The 14,360-nt window shown below is 44.7% G+C and overlaps 2 protein-coding genes across 5 annotated transcripts; one reads left to right on the plus strand and one right to left on the minus strand.

The window, feature by feature from the left end:
• Window positions 1-963: 963 nt before the first annotated feature.
• On the plus strand, window positions 964-2,926 carry LOC136546249 (ubiquitin-NEDD8-like protein RUB1). The gene is made up of 3 exons (XM_066538212.1): window positions 964-1,202; window positions 2,254-2,513; window positions 2,634-2,926. Exons 1-3 carry the CDS (start codon window positions 1,110-1,112, stop codon window positions 2,740-2,742), a joined length of 462 nt encoding a protein of 153 aa, XP_066394309.1. The 5' UTR covers window positions 964-1,109; the 3' UTR covers window positions 2,743-2,926.
• Window positions 2,927-3,334: 408 nt separating this feature from the next.
• Window positions 3,335-8,891, minus strand: LOC136546250 (BTB/POZ domain-containing protein NPY1-like). 4 transcript variants are annotated; one of them, XM_066538215.1, is made up of 5 exons: window positions 8,388-8,891; window positions 8,083-8,295; window positions 5,922-5,991; window positions 4,219-5,388; window positions 3,335-4,099 (listed from the first exon to the last, which is right to left on the minus strand). In XM_066538215.1, exons 2-5 carry the CDS (start codon window positions 8,142-8,144, stop codon window positions 3,542-3,544), a joined length of 1,860 nt encoding a protein of 619 aa, XP_066394312.1. In that variant the 5' UTR covers window positions 8,145-8,295; window positions 8,388-8,891; the 3' UTR covers window positions 3,335-3,541. The 4 variants fall into 4 exon arrangements, with proteins under 4 accessions (XP_066394312.1, XP_066394311.1, XP_066394310.1 ...); XM_066538214.1 differs by having other exon boundaries at window positions 8,083-8,298; XM_066538213.1 differs by having other exon boundaries at window positions 8,083-8,891.
• Between the last annotated feature and the right edge of the window lie 5,469 nt (window positions 8,892-14,360).

A 14,360-nucleotide genomic window follows, 5' to 3' on the forward strand; every position in this document is an offset into this window, starting at 1 on the left:
TCTAGGGCTAACCTTCGCTGGGTCGCTCGTAGCCCCCTCAACAGAGAGTAGGGCTCGAACGAGTCCGAACTTCGGTAAAACAAATATCGTGTCTCAATTCGTATTTCATTCGATATTTGTGTTGCTCTAGCTCTTGTGCATGTTCTCTGTGTGTATTGTCATCTCCAGTAGATACCTACAGTTTGGTTTGAAGATAGAAATCAAAAGGAGCAAGTTTGGGGCTACTCTGCAGAAACCGTGCATACCGGACACGTCCGGTATTTCCTGCATGTGCTGAATATATTTGTTCTCTATTTTAACTTTTTGTTGTAGGGTTGTAGCTTCTATATATATCATTTATACCTTGTGTACTCTGTATTTAACTTGTGAGAGGTGGTATTACTCGTTATTTGGAGTTTTTATTTTGGAAACTCCATTTACTAATCATTTCCGTATTAAAATATGTTAATTTTTAGAAATGCATATTCACCCTCCTCTCTAGATCCTTTCAAGGGCAGATGCCCAAAGGTCGTCGGGCCCTATGTCAGCCATTGTATGTCAACAATGTAGTAATTTCACAAGAATCCATTTATTTTTATAGAAAACACAAAAAACGAGAAAGACGCATTCCAAAGGGGGCCTAGATAGTTGTTTCTGATTTTCAGAATCTATTTCTGTAAATAGTCTGTACAGATATAATCACCATATTTAATTGTTTTTTATTAAAAATGTGAAATAACTATTTATATGGTTTTCAAAAAAACATGTACTCTAAGAGTATTATTTAATAATATAAATCGTTATTATATTCCAACTTGAGTCGGAGTGGTGGAGCAACCGGTCACGCCGCTGCCACCCCTGCAATGGTATCGTTAACGGGAGAAATTTTGGATGAATCCCGATGAATTTAAAGAAATTTATGAAAAAAATATTATTTTTAATGAAAAAAAGAAACGGCCGATTTAAGGCCATGCGAACGGGGCCAAATCCGCCCAACCCGAGTAGAAACCCAACAAAAGAAGAAAGAAAGAATTTCTTGGGCGTTCTACGGCTTCGTTCTCACGCAGTTTGAGTTCGGTGCCGTCTAGTCCCCTGCCCCCTAGCGCGAGGGAGGAAGAGGCGAGGAGAAGATGCAGATCTTCGTGAAGACCCTGACGGGGAAGACCATCACCCTCGAGGTGGAGAGCAGCGACACCATCGACAACGTCAAGGCCAAAATCCAGGTGCGTGCCCTCCAGCCTTGTTCTTGCTCGCGTCTCATCTTTGCTACCGTGAGTTGGTTTGACCTATCTCTGGGACGAGTCGAGAGTTCGATTCGATGCATGGTTTAAGTTTACCCTAGTTGTGATATTCACCCGATGTTCCTTAGATTGATCCGGGTCAGATTAATGTGGAGGTTTAATTTTGGGATTATCTATTGATGTAGTTTGGATTGCGGCTGAGTAAATATAGCATAGCCAAAAGGTTGTGTTTGGCTGGAGAAAATTGCTTATTTGCCAGCCAAAACAGTGGCCTTGCATATGCATTTTTTTCATATTATGTTCAGTACCATGTGGCATGTGCAATTTTGTTGTTTGGAATACAATTGTGCCTAAAATGGGATCAGATCTTCATATTTCTTTCACAATACAACTGAAGCACAGCTAGAGTTGCAACAATATTGCTAGTCTCCTTTAAAAGTGAGATTCATTCAATAGGAGCTTGTATATAATGAAAAATTCAGTTCCTTATACTCACAGCAAAACTTATTGAGTCCATTATGATGTGTAGAAGAATATATTCTCTTGTTTTTATTGCTATATATATTTTGACTTAATAATTTTCTAAAGAATAGATGCTTCCACTAATTCCATGCATATCTGTGCATGACCATCTTAGGCATAATGAAAAATTCAGTTCCTTGGTTTTATTGCTAGATAGAGTGGACATCTTGAGATGCTGCCTATTATAGAGTTCAATACCTCAAAAAATAACGGTCATGTATGTGCGAATTGTTAGGCATCCTTTATTCTATTTCACTAGAAATTTTCTGTCGTTTTGTTCTGTCCAAGTTATATATGTTTTTTTCAGAAGTCCATGTATAGTGCATTCTTATCATTTCCTCTTTGAAAAGTTTGTATTCAATTGTTATCCTTAGACTATGACAAAAATAGATCATTGATTTGTAGAACTTTTTTCTAGCACGACCTGAATCATGCTTCTGGTTGTAGTGGCCACTACATCTTGCAATTGGATACGAAAGAGTTGACATGTTTATTTTGTTCACTGTCACAGGACAAGGAAGGGATTCCTCCAGATCAACAGCGACTGATATTCGCTGGCAAGCAGCTGGAGGATGGACGTTCACTGGTTGACTACAACATCCAAAAGGAGTCAACTCTTCATTTGGTCCTCAGGCTTAGGGGTGGAACCATGATCAAGGTCAAAACTCTCACTGGGAAAGAGATCGAGATCGACATAGAACCCACTGACACGATTGACAGGATCAAGGAGCGTGTTGAAGAGAAAGAAGGCATTCCTCCCGTGCAGCAAAGGTACCATGCAGATTTTGGTTATATCCACGAGTGCTACTATTTGTTCTTCAAAATGCTTATTCTACAATTATGCTTTCCTGACATCTGATGCTGATGAAGCGATTTTTGTCGCCTTTGCAGGCTCATCTATGCTGGTAAGCAGCTTGCTGATGACAAGACCGCAAAGGACTACAACATCGAGGGTGGTTCTGTCCTCCATCTTGTCCTTGCTCTGAGGGGTGGTTACTAGTCTAAACCTGGATGAGCTAGCAGTCAGATAAACTGTTATGTTGGCTGCGAATTGTGCAGACCTGGTGATGTGGAACTTGCAAAGAGATAATAACATATATCAGCTTTGCGCCTGTGCCCATTGGAAGGGGCTGTCTTCCATGTTATTATCTGATATCTGATTCAACTGAATTGTTCCAGATTTATCTGTCTTGGCTTTTACCTTCCCTTGCTGCTGTGTTCATCAGTTTTTATATCATGGGTGTGGTTGCGGCCGCTAGTACTAAAATACGGGGAAAAAAATGGTTAACACGAATCTCGTTCTTTTTTATATACTGTGGTTTCCCACTTATTATTCCCTATGTATATAAAAGCAGGTCCAGATTTGTTTAGCCATTATACAACCAAAGAGAATGTGATCAGTTTTTCGCGCTCCCAGCACATTGTCTGAACATTTTGTAGCTATTAATTCCAGATTCACTTGTCTCATCTTTTGCACTGTTAGTCTCGTCTTTTTTTTTTGTAAGATTGATTTGGAATGGCAGTATTGCGTGATGTGATCCATGTCCAAGTCCAGTGATCTGATACAAGAGGTGTTTGTGTTGATTTTTCTTTTTACCTTTACCACAGAAACATTTTCAAGAACACAGGCCCTGGATTTGCTCCCAGTTGAAATTACACTACAGTAAAAGCTACAGCATGGATGAACACATAGAGAACAGCAGATTGATCTCCTTACAAAAAGAGGATGAGCAGCAGCTGATTACCTTCCTTCTGTACAACTTAAACCAGAGCCCTAAACTAGGAGAGCCAAAAAAAACCTAAGAAACAGAGTACCTCCTGTTTCTAAGAGGGGGAAGAGGGGAGGGCTTCACTTCTGCAGGCTTTGCTGACATCGGTGGGCTCTGCGAGCTACCAGACGTCTCCGAGCCTTTGCCGCCATGCTCGGCCTGCCCCTTGCTGCTCCACAGCTTGTCGAAGATCCTCCTGGGTCGCGACTGCAGCAGGATGCCCCCAATCTGGTCCTTAAAGCTGTTCCTGCCGCCCCTGTGCTCGCTGATCCGGTGGTGCTGGCTCTCCCTCGCGCTCAGGCTTGTCACCTGCTTATTTAGTGAGTCTGGATGCTTTGGTATCCGCCTTTCACAGGGGTCACATTGATCCTGCATAGGCCGTGTGCAAGCGTGTTCTCCATTGTCAATCAGGGCGAGTTCTTTGCTTGGGCCAGCCCTCAGCTGCTGGAAGAAGAGGACCTGAACCACCAACCGGAGAGGCAGGCGGTCGTTTTGCGTGGCGTGCATGGATGCATCTGTGCTGAGCTTCTTGACATCCACCAGGCTGTAAATCTTCTTCTTGTCAGATTTATTTATGTCTGGGTGTTCCTGATTAGAAAGAACAAATTTGTCATTCATAGTATGAACAATCAAACAATGTACAGTAGCAACCATTGAACATCAAGCTACATGCATGAAGTGTTTGCCTTTTTATATTTTGAACATACCTTGAGATATGCATCAACTGCGTAGTACAGGCTGTCATGAACAGGCCTAGCCGCTTCTGGCACGGCTGTCGCTAGTTCAACAAACATTGACAATGAAAGGTCTTGATCTGAAGCTACTTCAGACAGGTAGCCATCAACAAGCTCTGCTACCGACAAAGTGGATTCTTGCTCAAAGTTGAGCTCAATCATCTTTTCATCAGACTTCTCAATGAAACCACCATTATGAGACAGCACAGTTCTTGCAACAAATCTCTGGACAAGATTATGCACCAACCGAACATCATATGTACCATCATTAGGCGAAGTAGCAGGCAATAAGAGATCCTTAACAGTAGCTTTGTGCAACTGGAAGCTGATCCTTCTGATAAGCTCTTCCTTCACGTGCTCCCCACCTCCGACTAGTATAGCCACTTTCAACAGTTTCAAGAGAAATCTACAAGAACAACCTGAACTCTTATCAGATGGCAACAACCATATTATTGTCTCGACCAGACATTGATTCCTTCTCATGTAATCCTCGGCAACCAATGCATCGTAGGAGTCTGGCAGCCATCTAACAGCATAGGCTTTAAGCGCCTCTCCTATCAATTCAGGTGACATTCTCCCCTTGGATTTGATAGCAACCATGACTCTCTTGTACAGGTCAACATCCAATTCACACAAGTCCTCAACCCACCAATCTTTGGGAGCTATTGATGGTTTTCCTGCCAACTCGACTATTTCAGCACAAGTTCCTCCTTTCTTGCTATTATGACTGTATGACCAGGTTACATTGGCAGGGTCCACAGATGTCTTCGAAGCGACGGCATCGATACATCTACCCACAACCTTCAGCTCTTCAGACCATGGTGATAGGGCCTTTGTACTCTGGAGAACAATGATAGAATCCTTCCAGCTACGAAGTATGCTAGAATTTATGAAGACCTCAATTTTAAATATCAAGTTCCCCTTTTCCATATCTTCGGTCATTTCAAGATACTCTGCTGCACATCTTGCTGCTACAACATTGTGTGGACTGAGGGTGACCACCATCCGATAGCAGAACTTGGCACATATTTCAAATGATTTTGCTCCCCCAGGAAGGTCATCTATGCGAACCTCATCAGTTGCCTCCTCAGTGGCCTTAAGAACTAATCTTTGAAGCTTGCTGCTCTTGGAAAGGAGGGGAAACTGTATATGACAACCAAATCAAACATAAATATTTCAAACTTATAGTCATCTCTGTAATAGAAGGCAATCACTACTCATATATTGTTATGTATATGAATAATATCCAACACAAAAGTAAAAGCATCCAAAGTAAAACATAAGCGAATTGCAGATAAGATGCAGCAAGTAATTGGTGGCTGGATTATTTAGTCCCACAGTAACAAAAATTTCCTTCAGTTGAATTTTCAGCTGAACAATTGTCACAGAATGTTTTTTTTTTAAATGTCAGTAAAAAGGAACATCTGAAGTAGTATCTGGTAGATAAAGGAAAGAGACAGCCCAACAACAGTCTTAAGCGAAACATAAATGTGAGAACGTTCTATTACTAGAGTATGACATATAACCCCTCCAATTTGTATTTTAGGCCAGAAGGCCTCAGGAAATGACCAAATATGTATCTTAAATAGTGCTGACTTAGAAAACCTTTGTCATTATTCTAAAAAAAAAGATACAATTCTAAATCAGTGCAATAGCAGAAAATACTGGGCACCGACCTTGTGTAAGTAAAATTTTACTTCGCCAACATGCACCACAACATCTGTTGCAAGGTCAGAGACCACATATCTGCATGCATCAGCAACAAATTGTAAGTAAAAGGCATATTGCAGAATAATACACAAATATATTTCTCATAATAGTCACAGAAAGATAAGTAGTTTAGTCAGAACAGAGAGTTCACTTTCAGATTACTCACATCACTACATCAGTCATGCACAGCCTAAGATTGATACCAAAACTTTATGAACCTAAGAGTTACCAGAGATTAAGACTCCACAGTCAACTTGCGTGTCTCACCAATGCATGGCTTTTGATACACCATCAGTAGTCAGGCATATCGACAACAATGTATGTGTAAAGCTTATCTTAGACTCTAAAGACCTGTCAAAGACCTGCACTACCGGCCAATAATGGAGGCAAACATGCAGTAGCTGTTCACTTAATCACTTGACTGTACAGGCCGCTTTCCAGTTATTCCATTTCAGCTAACAAAAGCAGCCAAAGGCGTCATTAGAGTTGGTAAACAGCACATGCACGCAATGGGTTAGACACTAAGATCCAAAATCTCTCATGTTCGCTTGAGCTTAACACCAACCCTTTCCCCCACTTACCAAGAATCTGGATGGCCCAAACTGAGATCTTGTAATTCCTTCGTGCGGTTAACCAACCGCAAAAGCATATCACCACAAGATCCACCACGAAAGTGCCACTTACTACTGCAACTTTGCACTCATCAGTGGTGCAAAAATACTACTGGATTGTTTCAAAAGATAAGTTGGTGACGAAGCAACTTGCGGTGGATTCTTTAACTGGAGGAAAAGTGAACGCTGATCAATGATAGGAAGATGGTGAGATGACCATCGTTTTCAACTTTCCTTAACAATAAACTAGTCCAGCTAACTTTACCAAGTTGCCCAGATCAAACAGCAAGACGTAGCGGTATCTACCATATAATAACACAAGAGTAAAGCATAATGCTTCTACCCCTCATATCTGACCTACACTAGCCACAAAAGAGCAGATAAGCCAAGTACAAATTCAGATAAAAAAGCCTACAACAAAGCCATACTTTGTAGCCAGGAAATAAAATAGAACAATCCGATTCAAACGCAAGCACAGCACTAACGGACACCAAGAAACCTGTTATAAACAAGAACAGTGATGAAAATAAACTAGGTTTCAGCTCAATGACCCAATGATGAATCGCATCTCGACGAGAGTAATTTTTTAATCAGAGGATTGCCCATCACGGTAAAACAAATCGCTGAACAGCTAGCAAGTAGTATGACGACAAGGGGATGGGCACAAACAACTAATCCCAAGAGAAGCAAAGAATGGCAGCGCGAAATTTTGAAAAAAAAAATACATAGATCTAGTTCAGAAAAATCGCAGCATACAACAGATAAATAGAATGCAGAGAATACTCCCAACCCCCAACTCAAAAAAAAAAAACACGCGGAAACTGGTAAGAAAATAGCAATACAGCATTGTTATAGTCCGTTCAAGCGGCGGGTTCAGATGAATGAATGAAAAAGGTCAAAGCTTTTGGAGGAAACGGCAAGTACGAACGAATTTGGTGGTATTCGCAATAAAAAAAAGAGTATGTGGGAGTATGTAACCCAAAAAAAAATCCAAGTACAATGTCACGTCGAAATGAAGGAACGAGGCACGAAAGGACAAAAGAGTTGGTTATTCTGAAACCAAAGCAGGGCAGTCCAAAGTCCAAACAAGAACATGGTGATGCAAGAAGGTTTCGAACCACCCCCCATGTTAGCACCCGCCACATTCACCATCATCTAACAAAACAGAGATGTTCTTCTAGTTCCTCGAAAGGAATCCCTCCAAATGAGTAGATGGGAAATAAAAGAGATGAGTTTTTGGCGCCACCCCTAATCGAGTGAACACTACTGTTGCACCATTCGACCGCAGGGGACGAGTCCGAGCAGGTTCTTGTTAATCAGCAGGGCTCGAGCGTCCGACAAAGAAAAGCACAGGTTTTTTACAAGATCGAGAAGATGCGGCGATCCTAGGGAGCAGCGTTGGGTAGACGCCATGGATAGAACATACTGGAAGGCAGCAAAGATCACCGCACTGAGCCTGACTGCCTGAGAAGTATGAGAGGTGAGAGGGGAGAAGAGAAAGGAGGTGTGTGCTCACCGGACGTCGGCACCGTCGGACTGGAAGGCATCGGGCTTGGATCCCAGCTTCATGAACTTCATCCTCTCTGCTGCCCTCTGTTTCCCCAGCCGGCCGGCTGGCTCCCGCGCGCCTTTCTGCTTCCTTTTCCTCTCAACAAAGCCGTGCTCCCATGCACCGCGCACCGCGGCACGAGAAAGCAAGCAGCGGGAGCTTTGCAGTGCCGCGCTGCCGCTGCTGCTCCAACGAAGAGGAGGTCGGTGAGTGGGATTGAACGCGGCAATTAAGGGAGGGAGAGCGGAGAGGGGCTTGGAGGAGGAACTAACGGCGACGAGCAGGAAGGAGGAAGGATGCGGGCAGGCCAATGATGCCGTGGCGTGTGAGTGATGGGATATTATTAAACTCCCCTCTCTCTGGCTCTCTCGATCGCTCCGTCTCTGGTCTCTGCACTGCACTGCACCCAACTCTCTCTCTCTTTCTCTCTCCCCTCTGCTGAGCTGCTGCTCTCTGGCCTCCGCCTTTCAAAGCCGCCCTTCTCGTTGCTTGTTGCAATGTCAATACGGCATCTCCCTCCCCCTCCCCCTCCCCCTCTCTCTCTCTCTCTCTCTCTGCCCTGCCCAGAGCCCCAGGCTGTGCTGTGGCGCGTACGAGTAGCCTTTTTCGCCCTCCCTAAACGGCAGTGCCTCCCCTCCCCCTCTGCCCCTGCCTGTGCTGCGCGCCTCTTTTTCTTCACTTCAACGCTCTGCTCTGGCCTCTGGGAGCAGAACCCATTTCGCCGTGGCAGTGCTTGCTTTGCTCCACAGTTTAGCCGGTCTAATTGCGCGCTTAATCGTTTCGCTTTTCGCATTGCCTCCAGCTTTATTAATAGAGAACATTTCAGGGTGCGCGGTGGCCGGTGGGTGGTGCCATCCGTGACTGTTTGTGTCTCCCTTTCTGTGTGCGCCGCGCTACACAGCAGCAAGGGCCATGTTCTTTTTTTTTCTCCCTGACTGATGAAGAGAATTTTGAGGCCGAGCGAGGCAGTGACGTCGTACTCGTACCGCAATATCATCCTCTCCCCCTAACCCCTCACGTAGACTCTCTTCTAGAAGGTTTCTCCGAGTTCTCAACATTGCTAATCATTCAGAGAAGATGCGAAAATCTTTATCCTTTTCAGGGGCCCTTTAGAATGCAAGATTCATTCTATGTTTCCTATATTTTCCTTCCTGTGAGAATAAATTGATTTCGGTAAAATTTCTTACACAATTTCTATGGAACAACCCTGGGTACTTCGTAACATCTGGCATTTCTTGATGGCCATTGTTCCTCGCGGCCGGTGCCTAGCTAACGTATCCGGGGTGAGTGGGAGTGGGCAAGTGGACAGCCATGTCAAACTGACAACCAGATTTAATACTGTGCTGTACAAGACGACGTCACTTCCGCCAAGAACTCCGTCTCCCTCTGAAGTCCTGCTCAATTGTATCGTACTGTACGTATTAGACGTACGTAGAAGCAATTGAAAACAGAGCTCTTCGCTGGAACTCAACAGTACGCTCGGTGAGACCGATTCATCATTTCTTTACTATTTTATTATGGGATCCGCTGTCCTTAATTAAGGTGCTCGATTTTTTTTTCAGACGATCGATCTTAGCCGTTCGATCTTGACCCAATGCCCCAGTTGATCGCGTCTATTCATCTTCTTCCTTAGGTCGTCGTCTTCCGGCCCGCGTCTCGCTCGCCTCCTCCAGCCCGTTTACGAACGCCCCCGCCACCTCCAGCCTTGTCGACGTCCCCGTCGTTGGGGCCGTCGGCTGTCCCCTGCCGCGCTAATTACAAGGAAAACGCTGAAGTTCACCATCGTCGCCGTCGCCGTCGCCCCCACCCTAACTCTTGCCATCCGGTTGTCCGGCCCCGCCCGCTCGGTGGCGCCCCCGCCGCCTGCCAACCCGCCACCACCGCCGTGCGCCTACCTGCATCCCCAAGCCCTTCCTTCTAAACCTAAAGGAAGAAGAAGCCGTCGCCTGAACACTCTCTTCAATCTCAGGCGACTGTAATGTAGGAAGTGTGTATTATTATATAGTTTTTTGCCAACCCAATATAGAGAGATCATGCATGCATGGAGTCAAAATAAATACATTCTCAGCATTTTGCCTCCTCATCTTAGACTTGTATAGACGATAAAGTTTTGTGGCCACGTAAAAGGGCTCACGGATCCTCTTTTTTTTTCAACTTACCTTTAAAGACCAGCAGTTGATGCCAGATTCTGCAAGGTAACCGACCTTTAGTAGCGTACACAACAATTGTGATGAGTACATATTCTAGAGTTCACCCCATCAGCTACATACGAAAAGCTTTCTTCCATCCACGGGCCTATGGATGCCCTAGATCGAAAGCTTGCGGGTTAATTAACCCAACGAAGCCGGCCGGCCGGCCAAGCCAGATGCATCTCACCTTTCACTGAGAAGCTAGCTAATTTAAGCTCGAGGTGGAGGCGATGGCGGAGGGCACGTCACGCTCCGATCCAGGATGGTCTCTGACAAGGATACGGACGGAGGGAGAGGATCACCTGAAAACAATAGGTTAACCAAAAAGATTAGGCGCAAAAGGCAGCATGATCCTTGATTAATTCTATATTCTATTTGCATCGGCGACCGACCTCTCCTATTCTAGTTAGGGCGTTAGGCCCATGCATGGCAATGGAAGTCGCCCGGCCGACGACCTAGCTAGCTTAGCTCGATCGCGCATCTCATCACGATCACGCCTCCTCGCCGCCGCCGCCGGCCACAACCTTTCTGTGCATGCGCGACGACCCTGCTGTATGCCTTTCTCGCTTGCCGTCGACGGCCGCCCGCGCGGGCGCGGCGAAAGCAGCCGCAGCGTCTCATTCGCTGACTCGCTCACCCAACGCTGCAAGAAGTCTGCAACTGCATGCATGCATGTCGACGGCATGGTCCGCAACAAATGCGAGTCGACGACGATCCGTGTGGGCAGGGGGCGAGCCGTACTACGTGCCGATGGAGAATTTTTTTTTAAAAAATTTTAACTCTTTTTGAAAACTAATTTTAAAACTATCACTGTCGTTTTTTTAAAAAAAAACTAACACTTTTGGTCGTGCCTATTGCCCTGACGTGGCCAAATGCCTGTGCCGCGTCATGCATGGTGGCGCGGCAACGGACTAACGTGGCGACGACCGGATTTGCTGACGGCTGACGTGGCGGGGCCTGTCGCGCCACCGATCTTGGCGCGGCAGTGCCGCGCCATGATCCGTGGCGCGGCAGAGCCGAACATAACCCCCGCGGCTAGTCCCGCCTGCCCGAGCAGCAAACCCCGTCTGCCCACGCCTGGCCGCCGCTCCCGCCCCCCGCCCGGCCCTCCGTTACCGCCTCCCTACATTCCCTTCCATTCCCCGGCCGCCTCCCTCCCTTCTCGTCCTCGTTCAAGGTAATGATGCACATTTTATTTTCGTTTGAATGGTGGATAGGATTTTATGGATGGGAGTTAAGGTTAGGAGGAAAATTATGTTTGGAAACTATGGGCTGCGGTTTGAAGGAAGATATTAGTTTGATTTTGTCAATGGTAAGGTTAATTATTTAGTTAGAGGTATGTTTAACATGTATATTTTTGTTGCTATAAGTGTTGGTTACATTATTTTAGTTGCAATGCAAATGATTATATTTTATATTAATTTGTGTTGTTTTGATTGATGTTTAATTTGAGCTGTTTTATTATATGGAAGACATGTTTCGGGAGCAGTTATGGTGAAAACGGGGTCGTCCTAAAGAATTGTTCCCGACGAGTCTAGCAAAGATGCCCCCGTCCCTCCTGAACTCCATGTGCCTAACTGTGACTGTGGACGTCCGGCCGACGTGTTTCAATCGAGACATCCGGACACAACGGCTCGTTGCTTCTACACGTGCAGTCGTTTTAATGTAAATAATTATTTCCGTATGTTTTTCTTCTTCATTTGTATTATTAGGTTAATAATATTTTGTTGAATTTTTGTTGTGTAGGCCCATGAGAGGTGCTTTTTCTTTCAGTGGATCGACGATACAGACAAGTTTGACCCCAGGTACCTCCTTTTCGACGATTGGTGGAGAGGGCGACATCCACGAGAGCACTTCGAGCGGTGGGTTCCACCTCCCCCTAACCCTCCTCCAATGACGGCTAAGGAGAAGCACTTAGCCGCAGTTAGACGACTCGAGGAACCTCCTCTGTGCGATTGCGGAGACTGAGCTGTGATAAACCCTAACAATACGTTGGAGTTTGTGTGTCTAAACAAGCATGAAGTAAGTGCAAAGTGTATATATTGAAATATTGAGCTATATGTGTTCATGTACTAATATCACATTATTTAGATGTATTCAATGGCGGAGTGTCGTTTCAAGGAGTGGTTGTATGGTCCTAAGAACAAATGGCCCAAAGAACCTTCAAAGGCAAAGCAAAAGAAGAAATAAAGGTTAATTTATAAAGCACCGCCAGTCAAGTGCGAATGTGGTGTTAAATCCAACTACGGTCTAGTCCATTCGAAGCTTGAAATAGGCCATTATTGCGGCCATATGATTGACTATGATGAGGTTGGTTATTTTTATGGTAACCATGAAATCGTATTTTGTTTCTTTTGCTAAGACATATATGATATAATTTTTCGTTTGAACAGAGCACTAGAAAATGCAGGTGGGAATGTTATGATGGTCAAGCTAAGTTCTTGGATGAGTTGAAGGGGAGGCAAGTAATTGTACAGAAGAGGGGATATGGACCTGACTATGTCAACCTTTTCGTTAAACATCACAAAGACAAGATACGTGAGTTTGCTAGACAGCACGGTATTTGTAACCTGATCGACGTTGGGCTTGAGAAATGGGGATTGGAGAGACGGATGACATTAGAGGAGGAGAGGGCAAGAAAGGAGGCAAGGGAGAAGACAAGAGTACATATGTAGGTTTTAAACAAGCATGTTGTTGCATTATGTGCCAGTGAGTGCTTGAAAGCCTTTTTTCGTTGCATGATTTTAAATGTAATATAATCACGTTGCTAACTGATTGCATTTTATACATGAAGGGATTGGATGCAGCGAAAACCATGCTATAGAGGTGGCTCATGCAAGGTACAAGGAAAAGAAGTTAGATGGGCACAGAAAGCGAGTTGGTCGCACTGTTGAATCACCGATTGTGTTGTCTAATGAGGGGGTAGGGATAAGGATGACACTGCCAGACTTAGTGAGCTCATCGCTCTAGCAGAGACGGGCTTGCAGGCGGAGGAGGATGAAGACGACACTAGTAGACTGAGCGATCTCATCGCTCTAGCAGAGACGGGCTTGCAGGTGGAGGAGGATGACGACGCGTTCTTCACTCAGGCCGCAGAGGCCGTAGATGAAGCGGAGGCCACTTACTACAGGTGAAAGGTAGATCAGGGCAATGCAGGTGAGGCTAGCCATAGCTACAGGGTTGTGGTTGAGGATTAGTACTCGAACGACGAGTAGCTTACTCAGTATGTTTTTAACTGAGGGTTTTTTATTGTGCCGTCTATTAGTTCCATGCTTTATTAATAATCAATGTAGCTATGTAGTAGAAATTCTATTATATTGTCTTATATTCCATTTGAGCTACTGATGTCTTGTACCCATATATCATGTACTTGAATTACCCATGGTCTATCTTAAGTGACCACATCTGTTTGTATCATGCATTCATAATTTCTAAAACGAACATAATCGAGTGAAATTATCTCGAATGCAGTTTCTGTCGCGCCATAGCCCAGGTTCTGCCGCGCCATAGTCCATGGCGCGTCAATGACGCGCTATAGACCATGGCACGTCAATTGAACTGTTGACGGTGCTGTAAAAAACTACAAGTGTTGTCGCGACCGTGCGCAAGTTGAAACGAATATGAACCAAATAAATGGACAAACAAGTTGCCACATAACATTTTCATTGGTTTACGAGTCTATAAGTTTTCGAGGACAATATTCGTTCGATATAAGTTCAACGTAACGAACTAAGCCTCAGGAATATAAGGATCCCTCGAACGCCTCTTGAAAACCTCATTGTTCGATGGAAGAAGGGGGTCGTCGTACTCTACCTCAAGAAGGGGGTACAGCTGGTGCGGCGTGAGAGGGGCCATCCTGTTACAAATTGATAAACAAAGGGTTAGAGTATTTAAATTAACAATATTCAGATTAACATTATGTAGCATTGTAAAATTTGAACTACTTGTTATGCAATACGAACACAATATGAAATCACCTGATGCCCTCGTCTTCTATGCCTGCTAGCCTTGTGACCAGATTGTTTGCAAATGGAGCAAAGATTCCTACCATTGATC

The sequence above is a fragment of the Miscanthus floridulus genome, chromosome 3 (assembly GCF_019320115.1).
Source record: "Miscanthus floridulus cultivar M001 chromosome 3, ASM1932011v1, whole genome shotgun sequence".
Taxonomy (NCBI): Eukaryota; Viridiplantae; Streptophyta; class Magnoliopsida; order Poales; family Poaceae; genus Miscanthus; species Miscanthus floridulus.